At 40.8% G+C, this 23,316-nt stretch overlaps 1 protein-coding gene across 2 annotated transcripts in view; it reads right to left on the bottom strand.

Moving 5' to 3' along the window:
- Window positions 1-23,316, bottom strand: part of grik4 (glutamate receptor, ionotropic, kainate 4) — a gene marked incomplete at both ends in the record, with an annotated part of 132,639 nt that overhangs the window by 84,341 nt on the left and 24,982 nt on the right. For both annotated transcript variants that reach the window (XM_079165606.1, XM_079165607.1), the window contains 2 exons: window positions 16,023-16,120; window positions 19,161-19,325. In XM_079165606.1, coding sequence (XP_079021732.1) covers window positions 16,023-16,120; window positions 19,161-19,325 — 263 coding nt within the window. The remainder of the gene's footprint in view (window positions 1-16,022; window positions 16,121-19,160; window positions 19,326-23,316) is intronic.

Below are 23,316 nucleotides of genomic sequence, written 5' to 3'. Positions count from 1 at the left end.
GTAATTCAAAATGAGATGGAAGTGTCTTTAAACAGCATCTGCTCAAGGCAGTCTATTGGTGTGGGAGTGAAACTAATTACATCTGCAAATTGTGAGGGGAGGAACATCTCAGGCAAACAAAAAAGCCTAAGGTAACCGCTCCTCTTTTAATAATCTGGTTTGTCTCACTGTAAATAAAACGAAATAACCCGGTTATGACGAAGGGAGGGGGAGGACAGGGAGACTGAGTGCAAGTGAAAGACAAAGAAAGAGAGGGAACATCGAGAAGGATCGAGATAAACTGACAGTCTAACTGACAGAGGAAGAGAGCAATGAAATGATCGACACAGAGGATGAGACGGAGGAAACCGTGTGCAGGACAGGAAAAGGGGAAACGGTAAACACACATAATAGACATAAACAGAGAGTGAGGAATGGCGAATGGTTACAATCAGCACTCATTAAATGGTCTCATTGAATTTAGCAGTCGGGAATTTGATTCCGTTGTCAAAGACAATCGGTCTCATGTTCCCAACTTTATTGGTTTATTTCTCTTGACATACAGTTTCAGGGGATTTAATAACAACATCAGCATTTAGCTTTGTTATTGATGGATCTCTGTGGGCTACAAATACATTTCCAGTTAAAGCAGATTATTGTGGCTCTCATTCATTTTTTAGAAGATGCAGTACTTATTCGCTATTAAAACAGGAAGTCATAAAAGTTGTTTGTGCTGTAGTCATTAAGTAATGATTAGTATTGGACTTTTTGGACGCCAACTAAAATTGCTTATGCCTCTAGCACCAAGTATCAAAAATGGTGTGTTCAGAAGGAAAACAGCACTCTATTAAAAAAATGCAAGTGGCTGCATTGGTGGTGGCTGTTTCAGGTACCAGTAAGACGATGACATACAATCCAGAAAGTCCTTATAAGTCACCAAAACGTTGCAGAGCCTCAAAGTAATCAAGGCAACAATCACTTCATCTTTTGTCATTTCGATCATTCGGTAAACAGCAGAAATCTGACATTTACATAAGGAAAATAGGATTGTGTGCTTGCACGTATTTGACTGGTCAAAGGAGCACTTTGCTGGATGACAATGCATGTGCTCTGGCAAAAAGTCCCCGAATGCCTATGCGATGCAGTGTCCCATTTAAATTGGGCTTGCGCAGGACTCCGTGTTGTTTACTTATTCTATGATTAGATATTTTGTCAACATGATTTCAAAATTTAAATAATAATCTTGTTACATTTTGGACTTAAATTGTTAAAGGCAGATGTTTAGTGTTGTCCAGGAAGCACATTGTCACCATGTCTTGAAAATGTTCAAACGATACCCCGGCCCAGTAATGACAAAGAACACAAGGGACAGAGTTGTACCTTTCTGTACAGCACAACCACAAAAGGTACAACTCTGTCCCTTGTGCTTTTAGAGTGGAGTCTGCTCACTCTCTGTGCTCTTGTCCATATACTGTATGTGTATGTGTGTGTGTGTGTGTGTTTCCTGCAGTGTGACAGAAAGGCTGGCAGGTCTGCAGACAGAGGTTTGACAGGCGTTTAATGAGGAAGCTCTCACAGGACACAGGCTTTGCACAAGTAACACACACACACTCAGATTGAGCAGTGGGGGGAAAGGAGGCCCCTTTGTTTGGCAGAAAAAAACACCTCAACCCAATTTGAATGTGCCTACAATATACTTGCCTTAATTACACTGAGACTGCAGTCTCATTTGCTTAGATTAGCTAATAAAACAAGGAATTAAACAAACCGGAACATTTTCAAACTGCCTAGCCAGAGAAGCACCGTTAGCTGCTTGTTGGAGACAGCCAGGGTTTATTCGTTGCGTTGTATAAGCTTACCAATGACCTCCGATAACCCCTCTTCAATGGGAAATTCAAGATTACATTCCAGAAGGGTAGTTTCAAATCCGACCAGGTATTAGTTAGGAGACCGTTGCTCTGAGCCGGAGTGAAGGTGAAAGCTAATTTCCCCTCCATCCAGTACAACAAGCTCCGGGTTGCCTCGGTTGTTGAGCTGACAAGTGTCCAAGTCATTCTGCTACCTGTCCGCTGTGAACCTAATAGGAGCCTACCGGGAGGGGAGTCCGAGTGAGAGGAGCTGAGGGCGAGGTGGATGTGCAATAGTGCCATATGGAGAGCAGAGACATAATGAGCAACTACATCTGTTGGCTTGGACTAAGCATACTTTTAATGGTCTTGGAACGTGGCACGGCTGTGGGAAAGCCAGCATTAGTGCTGTTCATCAGTCACGTTTTGAAGTGACTCATTTACATTAGTGCACGTTGACCTTGCTACCAATTAGCATACAACACATGCTTGGCAGAAAGACTTTAGCTGTCCTAAAAAAACAAACACATCACCACTGCAGCCAAGTGGACAGCGGCCATTTAGTGTCAGCGAGCAGAATACAACCTTTGCAGAGGCCAGACGGGGAACAGTTTGTTTACCATCAAAAAGTGGACGTGGAATATTACTTTAGAGATTATCAGTTATCAAAAACCAACCAATAGCAGAACACATAGTATGAAGCATTGCTGGATGTAACGTACTGCAAACCGAGTAATTATGTTGGCTACTGAGCATTAGAGAGCAGATGCTGTCGGAGACATTGTCCATCAGTCAGCAAGTGTGATGCCAAGGCTGGAACGCCAGAGTGGAGTTGGCAATGTTTTGCAGGGTGGAAGGAGATGGAGGAGGGCAGGTGGTAGTCTATTATGTCTACCTGATCCCCTTTCGAACCAAAAGGTTTACGGGGGGATTTGGGAGACCAGCTGTTGGCATTCAGAAAAGACAGGGAAATCTTTTGGGACGGAAAGGTAAGAGATGAGACACCAGAGATATGAGAGCGTTAACGTGGCCCAACCAACAATTTCCATCTCAGGCCTCCGGCTCATCCCAGTCTCTGCCCATGAAGCCAGATCTCTATTTGTGCTAGTAATGATCCTGCATCAGGTCCCTGCGGTCAGAGCAGTAGCAGACCAGTGATAAAGATGAAGCGGGGCTGCGGATCCCATGGCGCCTTTTAGAATAGTGGAACATTGACCATGAGCTCTCTATCTCATTGATCAGCCAGTTCAGAGAGAAAAAAATGTTCCTGTCCTCCAGAGAGTCCTGTTCCCTGCTCCACTGCCCTATTTCAGAGCAAAGTGTCTCTGAGAAAAAAGAAAGAATTGCTTTTCCCCTGTTTGGCTACCGGCTGTGCTGGTATTATTGTAAGCAGTGACAATAAAGACAGAAACCACTAATTTGATTTGGGGAGCAGATTCAAGCCTCCTGATTAAATGAAGAAACATTTACCAGTAAATATTCTCTGAAATGCCCACAAAGGCAATGCTATCTGTGCTTATCAAGCTTGGAAAAACATGTTTTTTTATTGTTGCATCCACAATTTTCAATAGAGAGCTTTAATTGGATATGTGTTTGTTTTTCATTTATTTGTTTAAAATCTAACAGTGGACTTAGTCCAGTTCTGGGAATATAGCCAAATATTTGACTTACACTACTCAAACAAAACAGAGCTCAACTTTACACAACAAGATTGGCAAACAGTTAGCCAACACATCTTGGCCTTTTAGTAAAAGACAAACATGTAAATGGAGAGACAAAAGACTGAAATATTCTTTAGTTTCACTTCAGAGAGGGAAAATGTCAGAGCATTAATTCAGTGAGCAGCTGGCAGAAAAAGATGAGCAATGTTGATGAGCTGACTATTGTCCCCTTCCACAAAAGAGACAACTCCTGACAGAGCTGACACAGATGAAACAAAAGCAACATTGCAACAAGGGGCAGAGTCCCTCTTCATAACCTTGATGACAACAATCAGCAAAATTCAAATCCATTTTGCTCGCTGTTCACCTGGGAGTCACTCGGTTTTTCCTCACTTTACATCTCAGTGATCAAATCAAGAGACTGCTTCCCGATGACAAGACAGTGGATTTGGATATGCACATGGCGGTTCTGCTGGTGCGGCCCTGACAAGACAGATCAATAAGTGTTGTGAGAAAAGGGTCAGCAGAGGTGCAGACGACAGCTGTGCTCCTCTAATTATGATCAGGCAGAGACAGGAGAGGCACCTGCGTTTTGTTTGCAAGCAGACTGAACAGATACAAATCCTGTGCAGAGAGAGACTCAACTTCACACACATTATTTTAATCAAATGATACAGATTTAGGCACTTGTATGCACAGGCACCAAAACATACCTTAAAAAAAAGAGTTATGGTGTCATTATGAATTAGTCATCATCTGAATTAAACTAATTGTGAAATATTATGTGCCATTTTATGCCTGGTGCTGTGGTTACTGTAGCTTGAGGTACTAAAAAAACGCTTCTATATGCACTGCATTTAATAAATGTGCAATAAACCGTGCATGTCTTCTACTGAGAGATTATGTATATCTTGGAATAAATGTGGCCATTTACTGTATGACAGTCACTATGAGATATTTCAAAAAATTCAGCAAGACATGAATCTGCCAAATGTCAAAGATAAGTTGATAGTCATTTTGAAACAATCACCGTTTTTATCTTCAAGGAATGATTGTTATCTGTTTCGGTGAGAAAACACTCAACGGCTGATTTGTTTTTGGATCGAATATCGATATCAGAGTCAAAAACCCAGTCGTAGTTGGGCTATAAAAATAATATAAACTTCTACCTATCTTCTTCTTCTGTCTAAATAGTTTACTGAAAACAAGATTCAGACAAAAAATGGAGAAAACATGTCATTTGTTAACGCAAAATACAATAACTTTACCAACAGATAAACCAGCTCAAACACATTCTGAAGCTAACTTGATCCTCTTGGCTAGTTTGAAATGCCGAACACCTTCTTACCTTTAGCCAATGAGTGCGAAAATAAATGGTCATTACTATATATAAATCTTTTAATGAAAAATGCAAAGTGCTTGATCTTGAAGTAATCTTCTGGACAATGTATCATAAGGTATCTGCTGTATGATGTCATGTACACACACACACATGTGCTAACAAAAGATCTGGGTGCAGTTTAAAATAAGTACGAGGGCGTGGCTGTTGTTTGTCAATGTGACCCTGAAGATGAATAAGACTGGCTGGACTTTTATTTAGCTTATTTTCTCGCCCTATCAAGCACTCCCCACGTGATCCTCTTCACACTAAGAAGATAAAATTGTCTACTTTATTACACTGAGAATTTTGAAATGACACTAAAGGGAGCAGCCATAGAAACTCTACTGACCTGTCACTAAGTAACACTAGAAGTTTATAAACTCTAGTTTGAGGCAAACAGTAAAGCCCTTCCATAAAAGGGATGTAAATGTGTGAGGGATGATGCATCTCCACTTCTGAAACGTCTTCAGCAGAGCACTTGCCATAAAACCTGTTTTCACTTTCACTCCCGAGTCTAAGATTGAATTCTGAAAACATTCCACCACACAGACACAGGCAGGCAGATACAAATACACAAAGCTAAAATATCAATTGAATCTAAACAGAGAAAGTCTTTGTGTCTGTTAAAAGACACTGGAGGACAAATTTGATTGCTCCTTTCTTTGGATCCTATTGAACCCTAATGATGATAACGCATGTCGAGTGGAGCCTAAAAAGGGTTTAAATGAATGGGTGAAACCTTCAGTGTTGGGACGTGAACTGGATTTAGCTTCAGGCTAACGTCAAATTGTGTTGAAAGTAGCAATGAAAAGCTAATTTCATGTCTTCACATGTCTTTGTAGAGTGGCGAATCTCAAAGAATACTAAGCTGTGAGTGTCTAAGAAATGCAGAAATCCTTTCAGAGGCCTTACTGCTCCTGCACTGCTACAGAATGAATAGGCAAGCTGCAACCTACATTTTCCAACACATACTACATACGTCGCAGTGATGTGGGTGTTCCTCTGGCTGATTTTACTGCACTGAGAAAAATGCAATCGTCGCAGCTTAATTAATGACATGTCACTTGCTGAAAACACGTTTCTTTTGCCTGGAAAGCGTTTGAGTTTATAAATAGTGGCTTTAAAGCCCAATTACAGTGGAGAACTGAACCATACGCTGACCCTGTGAGCAGAACAAGACCGACACAGCCGAACTAATACCACTACGCACTTGAGATTCAGCATGATGGAGGGTGATTAGGTGATTATAGGCAGTGGCAGTGAGAGAGAGGGAGCAGGCGTCTGAATACTACTTTCTATTAGTTTTGTTAACAATGGAAGATCTTGACCTGGTAGTCATCTATAGCTTTTGTCTGAGTAAAAGTTGGAGAACGGAAATGACAGGAAAGAGACAGGTGGAGGAGGTGAAATGAGAAAATAAGGAACACGAGGTGACAGGAGAGGAAAAAAAGAAGAAAGAAAGAAAGAGGTTAGGATACGGACAAAGACAGTGATGAGAGCTGAGGCTTGTGTAAGGGCAGTAATAGCTGATATTAAAGGAGGGACAAAGGTAGAGAGGTGAAAATTGGTTAAAACTGTAGTAGGGTGAAAGGGAAGGAGAGACATAAATGAGAAAGAGGAGAATAGTGTAAATCAAAGCAGCAAAGGACAGGTGTTTGCAATATCGACAGAAGGTTGTTCATTAATGCTCTATGTGAAGATTCTCCTCAGTTTAAGAACGAAAAAAGTAGCATTTTCAGCAGGGGAAAAGACAACGAACAGTCACCAGACCCATCGCTGTGGTGTTTGGCACGTCTTGTTGAATTTCCAACACATTCTCACTTCAAACTGGTCAAATAGCATAGTGCCGCATGGTTGGTGCCCGTTGGCATTGGAGATTGATTCGCTAGTTATGGTGTCCTTTCAAAATAAACTCCTGTCTTCACACAGAGTAAGGCCAGGCAACAAAACCACATAGGTTTAGGAAAAGAGCATGGTTGATGTTACATGGCGCTCACCTCACTTCCTAATTAATACCGACTCACGTCACTAGCGAGTGAAAATCACCTTCTCCTGGAAAAATGTTCCGTGTTTGTTTGTGGTTTACTGTAGCTACCCATTGTGGCAAAATCACAAGCCCGTAGAATATTCATTCGAGATAAAGAAAGACAAAATAAAATGATGCTTAGTCCTCTTTTTTTATCACAAATAATAATGACATTTGAAGAACCAGCATTACAAAGTTTACAAAAAATACAATAAAAAAAATCTTAATTCAAGGTCCACTTAGTAGCTTTTTCGACACCACCTGCAGTTATTGTGAAGGAACGATATGTCGCTAAAAGCTAGTGGAACTGAACTTTGCTTAAGCACATTAGTCAGGAAAGAATCCGTCCTGCTAATCCATGTCGCAATCTGTTAGAAATTAACACATGTAAACAAAGCACCAGTTGGTGTTAACGGATCATTTTGGTTATTTTAAGCAAAGTTACTTGAATTGCTGGAGATTGCATTGCCTCGAGCTAAATAAAGCTATTCTGTAGCTGATAAAACTTTAAACACAGTGATTGCTATATGATTAAAAGACAATTAAAACTATATCATGCAATGATGTGTAACAGTGCATGAAATTTGCAGCTCATGAAATTATCAACCAATCAAGAATCAAAGGATTTATTTATTATTTAATTATTTTCAACTCACAATATTTAGTTGCAGTGTTTTCCTTCACTGCGGCAGTTTATATTACCATGACACTATTCATCAATGGATCGCCTAAGTTTCATTTTTAAAATGTGACAGGAACATGTATTGCACAATAAGACAATAAGCATGGTCATCAAGGTAGAAAAAAGAACAAAAGAAAATCCTTTGTGTACTCTCCTTTTACTGGGTACTACAGAGCAGGTGCAATATTTGGATGGTACTGGTGTCCACATGTGTGAGACCAAAGCTGAGCAGTAGTTGGCTGTACATGAACAGGATATGTGGTGTACTGGCTTCGCTGTGAACAACCGTGGTGCAGTGTCTGAATGGGAGATGGTCTAAAGAGAGCACAGCAGCCGTGTAAAAGGTCTCTCGCCAGAGAGGATTTGCTGGTTTGGCTAGTTGGCTTTTCAAGTCACAAAATGCAATTCCACGCCATGTGTAGCACTGAGCTACTGGACAACTAACCCATTTAAATCAGTTTGGACGGCTCCACACACACACACTGAAGGCAAACACAGCTGGCTGAGTGTCTGGGCATGTGAATGGACGAGCAAATGAACACCGATCTATGGGAAAAGTGAGTGAGCTCATGAATGCCTCACGATAATGACTATGAAGCACTGGACCTGCAAAATCCTTTTCTTTGAGAGCATGAAGGAAGGTTTTACATTTTTTTTTCAGTATCCATTCACGGGCAATCAACTCTGCCTCAGCTTTGTCTGATGGCCCTTTTCAACAGTTGCTTCTGTCTGGCCATGTGGAGCAGTCCTACAGAGTTCATTTGCCTACTAATAAAGTAATCTCAAGAAATAGGATTGACTCCAAATCGTGGTATTGAACTCAGAAAGGAAGGCAACAGATTCATTTTTACTGGGACTGAATGAGCCTCAAACACTAGTGCTCACGAAGCAGCAAAACACTGTGTCGGAGTAGACAGGAGAGAAAGGGGCGGAACATTAGATGGGGAGAGTGTCTGCGATGAAGTAAAGGACAGAGAAAAACACAGAGAACCGTAAAAACAAAAATGAGGTAGCACTTCAACAGCTGGACATAATCGATGCTCGAGTTTCAAGCATTTTTCTGATTGTTCAAAGCATTTTCTAGGTAAAAGTGGACAGGAGTGGTCTTTGTGGGTTTCTGTGTGTGTATGAAAGCACAAATCTCCCATTATTGTCTGTCTCCAGGGCTTGAGCTATACCACTGACCCCCAACCTCAATCCAACGTGCTCTTTGTTTGCCCGGCGGACCCCCAAGTTCACCTCTAAATCCAACCTGAACACCATGCACCCGACCAAAATGCAGGTTTGTAATCTTTCTGTTGCAAGCAGATGGCTTTACAAGCCTCAAGCAACCTCTGGACATCAGACAGGACATTATTAATATTCATGACCTCTTCTTACACGTTTGAATCATTGCGGACTGTGTTTCCCTTCTTTAGCAGACACAAAGCTACTGTTTCATCCTTTTTGGATAGAGAGGAAGTTATGGGTAAAACAGGGAATAATAGCATTTAAACTGAGCTGAAGGTGGCTAAAAGCAGTGGGGTAAAAACGGAATTCAGATTAAATATTTGGCACATGGGCATTTTCATCACTGACATTTACTGAATTTGTTTGAAAGCTTTCTATTGGCTAATGGCAAAATAACCTTAGTCCAAGTCTTTGTATGGAAATAACAAGAAGTAAATTGTCAATGGAGCCTTGCACCATTCTGAATGGGGGGTCATAAATAAGAATTAAGTCATAAATAAGAATCATATTTCTTTTCAGGAAACAAAGCAACAACAGGAGGATTCACAGGAAACAAAGCACGAAGAAGAACACTGCAGTGCACACTCCAGCTATTCTGGTTGGCTGCAGCAGCCAGCGGACGAGCACCTGTAAAGCAGCAAGAGCCTCTCAGCCAAAGCCCCAGTTAATGTTTCTCATTAGTCCATATTAATCCAGCCTCCCTCCTAATCCTGACCCCAAGGTTTGCTTGCCACGATGCATAAGATGAAAACAGACTACCAACATGATGCACATTGTCAACCCCTTCCCTGCAGTAGCTGTTTTTATATTAGTCACTATTAGTGTGAAACCCAGATGGGCTCAGACCCGCTCCCCTGTCGCCCCAGTGGAAGTAGCCTCTGCAGCAGCAGTGGAGCCCGGGGAGTGATTGATCGGGACGGGTAGATGATGTGCTGAACACCTAGTGGGGTCTGTCAGCTGCAATATTGCTGCCAGTGTCTCAGGCAACCATCCACCGGAGTGCCAACATCTGTGGCCTCACACTCACAGTGAGGGATTAGATGGTCAGAGTATTGTGCGCACACACACACACACACACACACACACACACACACACACACACACACACACACACACACACACACACACACACACAAACACATCCTTCTCAAGCTCTTACAGTTCAGGGTGACCTGTTTTCACCATTTATGGACAGATATAGTATCACAGACCAAGCCACAATTACACTTCGTACTTATTTTCTATTTTGAGTTGTCTAATAAAGAACCACTTCCATCAAATATGATTAAAAAAACCGTTTATGGTTGCTTTATGAAGTGACTTTGGTGCAAAAAAAACATGTCTGCTTTGCTTATAAACCTCTTAATAATGTCAGATGACAACAGGACTCCATTTGGGTTTGTTCTTCTGCTTTGGATGCGTTTTCGGTGACAGGCGTTGAAAGGTAACATTAGGCACGAGCACCTGTTCGCAGACACCTGCCTGCTGAGCAAAAGTTTAAATTATTTTACGCTACTTTCAACTTCTGCTCCACTACACTATTGTACGTTTTGCCCTACTACATTTTTGTAATACCTTTAGTTACTACTAACTAAGAATTACATTATCTCCACAAAATATAATCATCTAATACATTATGATATACACATGAGATCCACTTTTACCGGCAGCAACATAAAAGTAATGTAAACATTAATGCATCCCTAAATATAATCCAGTGATATATAATTCTGAAATTAGTGATTCTGCACAATGAGTACTTTTACCTTTGGTCATTTTGACAAATATATTTTGATGCTAATACTTTCATACTTTTAGCTAAGTAAGATGTTGATTGCTGGAGTAAAAAGTCTCGTGTGACTAAACCCTTCATATTTTGTCAACAATTTAACTAAAAACACTTCATAATGCAATAAATGAATAGACTATATGATTAACATCTGCTGTTTCATCCTAATTGTGTTTACATTCTGCTTGACAGGATCTCCTGTATCGTAATGCCCCAGTTATTGTGGGTAATGTGTCGTGATGTGCTGTTTTGTTCGTAACAACACCCTACCACTGATAGACCCTTCTACAATTTCGAAACAATAATGATGTACGCAAGTGTGCACACGCAGTTTGTCAATGGAAGTATGGTTCAGCCCAATAGCTTGTCAAGCTATAAAACACATTAACCACTGAAGATCGCGAATGTAACCTAAACAAATTGACTGAGAGGGTAGAATACATTGGCAAGAGGCCTAATATTTAGTGGCCAGATATATACTTATATTTGTTGGAGAAACCTAGCATGTAATGTTACACCAGCGAGAAATAACGAGCATACAAGTCACTAGATCCTTAAAAGTACGTTATCTGTGGTCATTTACACAACGTCAAATACCATGACTCAGACTGTATTTAGTTTAAAAATGGGCAAACAGAAGGATTTTTGACCAGTCCAGTCAGCGATAGTCAACACGTTACGTACAGTAGCTTGCAGCCATCGCAGGTTGTTTCAGTTCAACAAGTAACTGTGTTACACTGTGATTCTCTAGATGTTCAAAACACAATCAGATCATGTAGCTGTCTTCATAAAAGCCTTTAATCAATTCTAAATATATTCTCATCATGTCACGGTTTTGGGTTTTGGTTCGTTGTTTTTTCTGTTTTATTTAGACTTTATCTGCCTCTTGTGTCCTGTGTTCACTTCACTTCCTGCCCTTGTCCGTTTTACTTCCTGCCCTTGTCTGTATTCCCGCCTGTGTGATTGTCTGCCCTGCCCTTGATTGGAACCCTCCTGTGTCTAATCACCTGCACCTCCCCAGTATATTTAAACCCTGTGCGTCCCCGTCTCAGTGTCACATCGTCTTTGTTTCAGCCTCAGTCATTTCCTTAAAGTCAAACTCTCCAGTTCAGGTGTGATTCCTCAAACCTGTTTTTGTGTCTTCTGTGAATAGCTCGTTACATTGTTAGTCTTTTGTTTATGACTCTTTAGTATGCGTGTAAATTCTGCTGGATGCCTGTTGCCTTTTATTTTTTACAACATTCATTCTCTACTGTGTGATCTCTGTGCTTGAGTCTTACTCTGTTCATCACACACCAGTGTTTATCGACTGCAACCATTTACTTAAATTCCTATGAGCGAACACAAATACCAGTTAACTTGGTCACCCATTGCTCTGAAACGGTTGTGATCCTGTCCAGACATTTTGATGCAGGTATCAGTTGTTATTCATTATTTAAAGCCTGCCCACTGGTCTGGATGGCTGGGCCAACATGAGCATGCATAATGTTGTAACGTCGTCTGTAAAAGGGCCTATACAAGGCCGTGGTGACCAGGGCCATTACCCAGTCATCCCCTTCAGAGTGATCATGACAAGAGCAATGTGACCTTGTCTGCTAAACAAAGAACACACACACACACACACCTACACACACAGAGACACACCCTCACACACACACACACACACACACACACACACACACACACACACACACACACACACCTACACACACACACACACACACACACACAGACAGAACAGGAGCTGACTTCCCTGATTTGTACACCTCAAGTCTGAGATTGGGGACCTAATCAGTGAAATCAGCTGATGTGCCGTTTGGTTGGAATCAAAATCTGCACACTCTTGGCTCTAAATAGCATCCTGGTAAAGACCACTGACTTAGACTGTCAGTTTTTAATCCTGATGCTCAGGAAACAAAACTGCTACGACTGCTGGTTTTCCTACTATGCCTTCCAGGTATTCATTAGTCCTTGTCTTGATGACTAGAATGAAAACCAGCAGGGTCCTGATGACCACAACTGTTAACCATGGGGCTTGACTATTCCATGAATTTCCTGTCAACCTAAAAATAGTTCTTAATGCATTTTATAGAGGCTCAACGTACATTACAGTTTTTTTCAATTGCTAACAAGCAGTGTTCAATACTGAAACCACATTTTCAAAACTCTTCACACAGTCTGCATTACCAAGATTCATTTTGGCCAAACAGTTAATCTAACCTCCAAAACTCACTCAGACCAACAAAACACTTCATACACGTCTCAAAATAAGCTCGTTCCACCGATCACTGGCAACAAATTCTCATTCAGAAAACATGCATGTCACTCAGAACACACTGACCTAAAAAACACTAGCAACAGGGAGCATTACATAAATTATGAACTTTTATTTAGTTAGAATGAATTTTCACATAAACAGTATTTCAATATAGAATAACAGATTTTTAATTTATTGAATGTACTAAAGCATACGTATGTAACAAGAATGAATCAGAAATATATATATTTTTAATATAGTACTTCATTTGTGAAAATACTGTAAATAGGTGACAAAAGAAAAAAAAAATCCTGAAATTCCAGGGCAAAAAAAAGAAAAAGTCAACAACACGTGTAGTCTAATCACTCGTTGTGAAGTTCTGTGATGGTTCTAGTCCTCCCTCTCGCTTGGATTAGGCCACATGTTCTCATCAACATCACATCTGATGTCTTCTCTGGCAATGCATCTTGGAAAGTATCTTTAGGAATGTCTAACCCAACCCTGGCAGTCTTCAGGAGAAATGTCTCCACACCCCGCATTCATTACCTCCAGTAAAGTCATCTGGTCATGTGGATGGTGGTCATAAACCTTCCACCTCCATGCAGAGAAACACTCCTCCTATTGTACTGTACTGTAATATGTATCATCTCACCTGTTGTTTTGCCGGAAAATTTGTATTATTGACACAACTGTTGAGCGGGGCAGATTAGGTTGCACCCTTAGACCGGCCTCTCTCAAAGTGAGACCGTGGTTTACAACATGGTCAGTAATTGTGGCCCTTATTTCATCCGATATCACCGCTCTTGGTCTTCCTCTCCTTTGTCCTCCACTCTCCCTCGTACCACTCCTCTTTCCCCACCAACCTGTCTTCTGTGATCCATATTTCCAAACAAAATCAGTTCCAAGCTACCGGTAATTAGACTAAAACAAGACACCTGGGCTGGCTTTGAGCTGAAATTGCAATTAGCTTGGAATGATTATTATTTCATTTTCATTCATTTTCTATATTTCAAAATAATTACTGCAGAAATGTTTGAAATTTGCCATCATTCTGATTTGAATGTGCTTTTATCAGTTTTGAAAGCAGTGTGTTAGCATATGAAAAATGTCCTGCAAATACATAGTTTTTTGCAGTTTGTGGAGTATGAATGACAAAAGTGTTTGTGAATTTTGAAAAATGTGGTGATTGAATGCATTTTGTCTGAAAGCAATGAAAAATGATTCACAGTTTGGTGCGTAGACACTTGTGTGTCGCTGAATGTGTGAAGAGTTTTGAACATGTGGTTTCAGTGTTGAACACTGCTTGTTAGCAATTGAAAAAAACTGTATTCTCAAGGTTTTCTCCTGGGTGTTTGTATTTGGTGTGTGCAAAAATGTATTTGTGTTTTTTTCATATATTTCTTCCTGTAAAGTGACTGAATATCTTTTATGACTCATCCTGCACTGTGGGTGGACACAACATCTCATCTAATACCATGTGATTATAAATGTTGGGGGCAACACCACCAACTCTGTTTATATAAAAGCTGCAGATCAAGTGAACTAACATTAGAAGCATTAACGTATGTTGGGAGTGAATTTGGTTGACAGCATTTTAAGAGCATTACCAACATCACTATACAGTATGTTCTCTCCACTTCAAACGGCTCAGACATTCAGTGTGTTCTCGTCCTTTTATTGGTGGTGAAAGAAGAAGGAAGTGGTGTCCTTTGAAACTGTAATATCAAGTTATTCCTGTTGTAACTGTTAGGTGAGAAACATGTCACGGCACATTAAACTATATACATTCCAACTAAATCACGTCAGAGAAGAAACACTTTTCACAGAACCTGCATGTGCAGTGCAGGAATAATTTTCTTTAGAGTTGTTTATTAAGATTGACAACTGTATATGCAAAAGGCAATGATGGAATTGGAAGAACATTTACTCCAGGACAAATGTGAGGTACGAACCAACAGTTTTTAACCCTCATCCTACCAGCTGAGGTACCAGAGGTAATTTAGGACGATACTGTATGTATCACTTACACTGACAACTCAACATGCATTTTTTCTCTTTATGGGTTCTTTTGGATTCATATGGTGGTATTATCATAGTCAGTGTTTCAAAGCAGTCGGCCCCCACAAGCCAATGCCGCCAGAGACGTTTAGCAGCAGGGAGTCCTGGTATGTCTACTACTACAACAGACTGATGTCTCATTAGAAAGACGGGCTGTACCGTACCAGAGGACAATTATGGAGACTCGGAGGGTAATGGTACTTCCTCTAATAGTCATGCTGACCAAATTCATGCAGTTAAAAAGGTGTCTTCTCTGTGGACCAAATCCAATTACAGCACGGGGAATATGATCGATGAACTGAAAGAAAGCTGGCAGGTAGTTTTTAAAATCTGCAGAAGTTAGTACATGGTAGATAATAGAGATGCTATGACTATGCGTTCACTTTCATAATCTAAAGAGTTTTCTACAAATAGTGTAAACAAAGTGTATCAAATTTAATAAACGTCCCAAAGCACTGCAGTAAAACCATCACAGACGCATTTTTCAGATTTATAATTGATTTTGATCGAGTTTATGGTTTTGTATAACTCAAAGGCGCTCTGTCTCTTGACATCAGACAGCATAACACGCCATGTCAGAGTTCAGACAAGCCAATTAGCGTCCAACTGGGATCTGTTTGTATGGAGTCAAGCTCTGAAGCCAAATCCACTCATTCATGTTTTATTTACTACATCTCAACGGTGCCCAGCCCCTCTAAGAGAACATGATGAGGCAAACCTCATTACACCTTCCTTGAACGAGCAGCTGATGTATCACAACATCCCAGGCACAACAACAACAACACATGCTATGAACCCATAAAACAAACTAAACAAGATTGGGTCCTTTACACCTGATTCTAAATGTATCAAATAAACTGAAAAAATTGGAATGAAAATGATTAATGTAGCAGTCCACAGACATTTTACATATTCTGAATCATGGGCCTAGTGAAAAGGGAGAAAGTCAAGCCTTTTCACAATCATTACACTAACAAGTTGGATTTCATTGCCCCTCAATCTCTGATAAACCACACAGTTGCTAACAAGCATATTTCCAAACTGTGTATTTCTGCTTGCACTGTGAGCAACATGGGCCCGCGGCTGCAGGCCAGTTGGATGCATAAACTCACCTCCTTCTCTCCACAGATATTGCTGATGATGGAGTTGGAGGCCGGACTGGCAGAGGGGCCGAGGACTGCCACAACGCCTTTCGACATGATCTGGCACACTTGATAGAAAACAGAGAGGGGGATGGAGGGTAAAATAAGGATTGAGAAGGGAAAGGAGACAGCAAGAGAGTAAGTCAGTCAGCCAGTGCTATCCAGGAAAGTAATGTACAGGCTTTCTTGAAGAATCTTGAGTCATTTAAAAAAAAGGCCCTCTTCAGCCAGATGCTAATGGATGCACATGCTGACTATCTCAACCTCTAAACAGATAGCGGCCTGAGCCAGCGCTTCTACTGTCTCAAGGGAACCTGAACCTACATGCGTTAATGAAACCTACGCGAGGCCAAATACATTTCTCCATGTTTAATATGCCTAACGTGATGCACATACAGAAAAACCCAATAGATCCTGCCAATGAGAGTTTAAAAGTCATATAACAGACTTTCACATAGAGACAGAAAAACATGGAAATGGGAAGAGACAGACAGATAAACAGAGTGACAGTGAGAAAGGCTGAGACAAAAATAGTGACAGACAGCAATATCTGGAGGCTAAAAACATAAAATCTGGTATTTGAACATTTACACATGAATGGCATCATATCCCCAAAAGTGACACACACATCTCATCTTGTTTTTCACATTTTACATTTACAAGGACTGATTTAAAAGCTTTACCTTTGGGTACCAAAACATATCTTTAGACATTTCAGGGAACATGAATCGTACTCTTCTCTGATGTACACAGGCCACATGCATTAATCTCCCCATACTGGAAAACAGAATGTCATTTCCTGTGAGTTTATAATCCCTGGCTTCTAATTAAACCGCTACAGTCAAAATGATGTGAGGTAGACACAAGTACAGACACTATGTACTGCTCATATGTGTGCACAAAATGAGTGTGCACGATGATAATTTGGTGTGGGTTACTGGGGCAAATGCAGAGCATTAACCAGCAGTGTGTGAAAAAGGCAGGGGGGGGTGTTTGAGCTGGTGCGGTGAATCCAGAGGCAGTGAGTCGAATGATTAATAAGTAATCCCTTAGTCACCCATGGGGCCTGTAAGACATGAACACACTGACACCTTACACAAACATACACATACACATGTATACACACATTTACAGTACATGCTCACACATTTGCACCTGTCTGCATGGCTTCACCAAATTATGAAGCTGAATGATTTGACTGTCAGCCAACATGCTCCTGGCCCCTGTGACACTTTGATTTGCTCCCCTTTTTTGCACAGCTCGCATGTGTGAGAGACAGAGAATGTGCATGCAATGTCTGTGTCAGACCTCTACCTGCTCGCCAAAGTTGAATTGTTACTCCCTGGACACTGATGTTCAATAATGCTGTGAATTGTCAGGAGTAGTACCGCGCCGCTCACCGCGGTCAAATTAAGGTCAGAGGGTCGGCTGAAATCCCTATTGTCAGCTTGACATTGATTTTCACAGATCAATACCAGCTATTGGAACCTTGGAATGGAGGGCTGTAATGAGTTTGACTTGTAAAATGATGAGACACGTTTGCTGGTTAGAAGAAGGTGCCCCGGAGAGCTCAATGCTCTGCAAATGCAACACAAGCAAGCGAAGAAACATCTGCACCAACTCGACGACACATGTGCAGCATTTAGGAAAAGTGCTGCAAGTAGCTCACGACACAATGGAAGCTGTTTCTTTGAGATCGTAATGGTTTAAGATTTTCATGGGATTCAAATGCTGACAGTTGGCCATCAGTTTCCTAAGGAAGCACCAAAGCAAAAGCACTAAAGCAAACATCTCCGTGTGTAATGTGGCTTTATGAGCTATGCATAACAGTGAAAGAGGTCTGGTCACGTTGACTTTCCTGCCAGTAAAAGCAGCAAGCAGTCCAGGGGGTCCTCCCTTCAGGAGCTGCTTACTACACAGGCAGGAGTTGGTGCTTGAAAGGTGGGGGGAGGGACTTTTCTGGGCAGGTAGCGGCCCCTCTGTGATATTTCCATCTAACTGCAGCCACTGATCCATCCCTAATCCAATTCCTGCCTCTAATTCCACACTCACACACTTCCACACACAAAACAATTGCACAATGTACACACGATCCAGCATGCACACACCAACACATGCTACTTTACACACACACACACACACACACACGCAGAGAAAGAAACACACACATACACACGCAGAGAGGGACCACATTTAAGAAGGGTTTGAAGTAAACCAGGCAGAGAAATGAATACAGTTGTTGTGGTAAGTGAAGCGGTGTTTCCATGGATTAAGCGGCACCACTGAGGCTCTGGGGTTTGTGAAAGTGGGAATGTGTTGTATTGAAAATCAATGCCCACACTTCTTGTCATAGCTGTTTGTATTGGTTGCTTTCTGCAGACACATGCTGTGCTGTATTGATTGTAGATAGTTTTCATTAATAAACAAAACCAAAAAAAAAACACAATAAACACTGAGGTGTGACACAGGTGTTCTGGGTAGCAGTGAAGTGGAAGCATTGACACAATTAATAACAAATACTCTAGCTTGTGTTAATGGAGTCACCCTTAGTGAAGCATTTGTCACATCTGTGTGACAAATTACTGGCAACCTCTTTCTGTAATGGCCCACTTCAAAAGGTCCATACACCTTTCTGTTGAAGGTCATCTGTTTTGGCATACTGCCGATTAAGTCTTTTTTAATTACACTCCTTTATACATGTCTTTTTGATCTGCCTTGCCACAGTAGGGTGAAAGTTGACAATATACAGTCAAAGAGAACAAAATACAACCCAGCAGACAAATATAACCACATCATTTCACGTCTGCAGCTGTCAATATATGACAGCTCATTTTGCGTTCCTGCTCCACGTCGGTCTGCTATCTATTTTCAATAATTTCTTTGCTTCTGTTTGACCAAAAATGTTGTTAAACCAGACAGACTTATCTCTGTGCACTTGGGGGAAGCGTGAAAAGAAGCCAGTGGGGTGAATTGAAATGACAGGCTTGTTGATTTTAAAATGAGAGACACTTTCGATATCTCTTTTTTTTTCTCTGACTCAGCACATACACATATATTGACCAACAGACCGACACCAATCCGTTGGCATTTCTTCCCCGCGTTACTTACTTGTTTCCCCCATCTCGTATTCACTGTCTCTCAGCAGTTCAAAGATGTCCACCTCCAGCTTGCCGGTGGTGGAGCGGTTACTGCTCCTGTTGATGCTGTCTTTGGCCAGCGTGATGGCTAAACGCTCTCCTCTGCTGCACTCCATTGGGTCATCAAGGATGGCAGCTGAAAGGAAGGGAAGGGAGAGGTTGGTGAGGGTGAAAGGAATAAAAACATATCCACACTGGTCACTGCTGTTTTTCGACATTGAAAGAAGGTGACCAACGTGGCCCATGATCATTCAATTTGAGAATGTATCATGCATTTAAAGCTGCTCCTAAGTTGTATAGATTTATTAGTACTAATACTTGACATTTTGTGCACACTACTCTCCATAGCATCTTAGAGTGCTTATGGCATGTATTATGTTAATGAATCCAAACACTTTATGAGCAGCTTTTAGTGGGTCAAATCTACTTTTGTTCTAACAGGGTGAGAGCTTTTCAATGTAAATATCCAGTCTGTATGATGAACGCTTGAAAGCTAAAAAGCTTTCAAATCTTGCGCTGCAGCAATGTAAATTCCTAACACACTGGTATTTTCAAGAGCACAGCAGAAATATACATTCTTAACATGCTGTTTACTGCAGCAAAAGCACTCAAACATTTGTCAGTTGTTTAGCTTTCATAGAGGCAGGAACTCCAGACACTGCGCAGAGATGCTGCACTGTTTACGTCTACAATACAATTCAATCAATCTACCACAGAAGTTTTAAAGAATGATGAGAGAACATTATATACTCAGAAATGATTCATACACATTCTGTACAAAATAATAAATCTGTTGTATTGTAGTACGATTATGAAATAATCTGATGTCGGTCATGTGTTCTAAGCTAAGACAGTTATAGATAGACTGGATGTAGATAATGCACTCTTCTCATTTTTGAAGAGAACAATATGTAATTCCACTCTATCTTAATTTAGAAATGATTTAAATCATTCCATTATGCATGATAACTATGGCGTGGTATATTTGCATGCACTTTCTAGATACTGTGGCAATAATACAAGATATTCAGACAAAAGGATGATATGCATTCTTATTCTAACTGTATGCTGTGACCTTTCACCCTTAACCTAGCGTAGCATTGATGCTTCGCTAGACATATTTCTACAAAATAACAAATAACCTTGGAAGTCTATAAGAGAGTGAAAAGCTTAAAATTGCGTCTGAACTGTAAGATTCTCAATTCAAGAGTATGTGTGTGTGTGTGTGTTTGTGTGTGAGAGTCATCATGGCAACATGTGGCCCTGGAGACACCCTCTGTTAATCACCACAGAGGCGGCCAGGTGTGTATATGCTGTCTGTCTGTGGACAGATTGTGTGACTGTGATAGCCTTGCAACCATGCAAGAAGCAGTACTTTACAGGTATGTAGCTGGGATCAAAACGATCCGAGCAACGCAGGAAGTTGGGGGGTAAAAAGTGGGGATGGGGCAAATGGACACCACACATAATGCCCCTGGCCCAATTAGGCAGCTCAGCTGACCCAGGAAAATATACGAAAAACACATTGAAGAAAAGGTGTATTTGCAACAAACCAAAACACCTGAATACAACTTTTCACATTGACAAAACTAAAATCTCTATGGACTATGGAGTTATCAACAAAACACATGTCAAATATGGTATGCTCACACACAGGTAATGCAGAAAGGGTACGTAAGATGCATAACACAAAGAGGAATCACAGTGTTGGCAGAAATATAAAACCATGTCTATGGAGTTTCTTTATCTATTTAGGCTTTTTAACATCACAGATGTCAAATTCAAGCAACATGGAGCCCAACAATGCATCAATACCCATCTTGGCTACAAGAAGGCAGCACTATTTACAAGATCACTGACCATCTTGGCCATCACCAAAATGTAATACATGAATGTAATAATTTAAATATTTCACATCAAGCACTATATTAGGATTCATCCTGACTGTATCATACAACAACCAACATTTATACGAACTATAACATAAGGGTGGAAAAGAAAACACCAACAAAATGAGCAGCAGATGTCTAACAGCAGTGCTTTGTGATTAATATAATTATATGGGGTTAGCACGAAGGTTCTTGAATTAAATAGACAGCAAAAGCAAAGGCAGGATATTAAAGTAACCTGATCGGGAAAGTGTGACATTGATAAGGCACAAAAAATACAACATCTTGGCCAAAAAATAAATGTACTGTAGATTAGCGATTACAATGCAAAATCTGCAGGTTGAGTGTTGTAACTTCAAGCCTATTCATATTAGACATAGATGTGCAGAACTGCATCCAGAGCTGGGACGTGTTTCAAGTGAAGTTTTCGCTGGTGATCACACAGTCGACTAAACAACAACCAGCTGTAGTTTGTAAAGATGAGACATATCCACTCATCTAAAATCATCACGGGGAGTCGCAGCGAGCCCATATCTAAAATGAATTGAACTGCTTTGCTAAGAAGCAGAGAGTAGCAGTTCATCCGAGGTTGCATGTGTCTCTGTCTCATTGAAAAGCTGTGAACAAAGAACATATTAATTTCATTATGCGGTTAATGGACCCACTCTTGATCATGTAGGAACTTAATGCTTTGCAAGTTTTAGATTTTTCTAAACTGAAATATAAAACTCGGCTTCATAAATATTCATCTTTCAGCTCTGTAGACTTCTCTCTGTCCGAGGATGAACACTTCAAATCCAAAGGAAAGCCCTGTGATTAAGATTAATGTCTACACAGCAGCAAGTATTAAGTGTGGTTTCATCATGATTTCTTGTCAAGATCACGGCTAAAATATTAGAACTCTCTGATGTGCAATTTGACCATTGCCAAGTCTTACACCCGAACACACGTAACATCCTTGCACTAAGGCTGCTAAAATCAATATCTTTATATTAATAGTGGATCAAATGACTGCATGGACTGCATATGAAAGGGGTCGCTAGTAGAGACAAAAGCCACAGAAGAGTATTGATCGCTGCTGCAGTCCCCCAATGAAGCGCTGTCTTTCAGCTCATCGTTTTTGGTTTTGTGGCCACACAACTTCGCTGTTTCAGTTCACTCTCACTGCTCTTGTCTGCATTTTTGGCCAATTTCACAGCCCTGTGGAACGCTACCTATCAGCACACACAGCAGTAAAAAAACAACTTTGGCATACCAACTTCAAGGTGATAATATCAATGTTGTGTTTACGCAACGCGAAAATCTGTTATTGCCATTCCACAAAAACAAACCCTTCAAAACGAGGCTCTAGAGCTATTTTTCGATTTCAACCGACGTTTGGTCCTCAGGAGTTGTTTTCAGTTAACAACACTGATGTTGTGATGGAAATTGTTTAAAAATGTTCTCCTTCATAAACTGTGGAACTGCATGAGATGAATGGTGTTCTTTTATTGGGCTGGGCACCATTATGGTTCAGGACACTCTTTAGTCAGGTGACTTTGCATTATGATTAATGAATGCGCAATACTGTGTCTGCAGTGCTATTTCCTATGAAGTCTGTCTCTCTGAGAACATTTAAATATATTTCATCACTTTTGTAGTGGCCGGTCATGTTTCTCCTGTAAGTCCCTATGACTATTTTCCTTGAGAGTAATAAAAGGCTGCATCAGAAATAAAAATACCAATAAAATGTAGTGAATAAAATGCCTTCGTATCCACACAAGTAGGTGTGCGCCAACTGAATAAAAAGCATATTTCTGACATATCTAGGTCTCCCAGATGTTGACATTTGGTTGTGGTCAATATTTGACAGCTGGCAAACTAGCAAGGCTGTTTTCACACATGAGCTGGCCCTTGATCCATTGAAACCAATCAATGAGTAGCCCAGAGGTACGCTGAGGCGTAGCAGGCTGTGGACTGTATAAGGCTCTGTGAAAAGTAGGTATGAAATGAGAATTCCTCCGAGGTAACGGCCCATAGCACAGGAACACGATCTCATGAGGCTTTTTACTGTAGCATCTCTAACAGATGTGACCCTTATGCAAACACGTCAACCTCTGGCCGACTGTAATAATGCCACCCTTTAACAAGACGGTATAAACTCTACTAACGCTGTCATTCACAGCAACAGGACATGTCTAAAAAGATTGACAGCCCTTATTACAACTGGAGCAAGCCTCTTTTTAATCACCTTTTTCA

The sequence above is a fragment of the Pholis gunnellus genome (genome assembly GCF_910591455.1).
Source record: "Pholis gunnellus genome assembly, chromosome: 9".
Lineage (NCBI taxonomy): Eukaryota > Metazoa > Chordata > Actinopteri > Perciformes > Pholidae > Pholis > Pholis gunnellus.
Note: the sequence above shows the minus strand (reverse complement) of the source record. Positions and strands in the feature narration are given on the sequence as shown.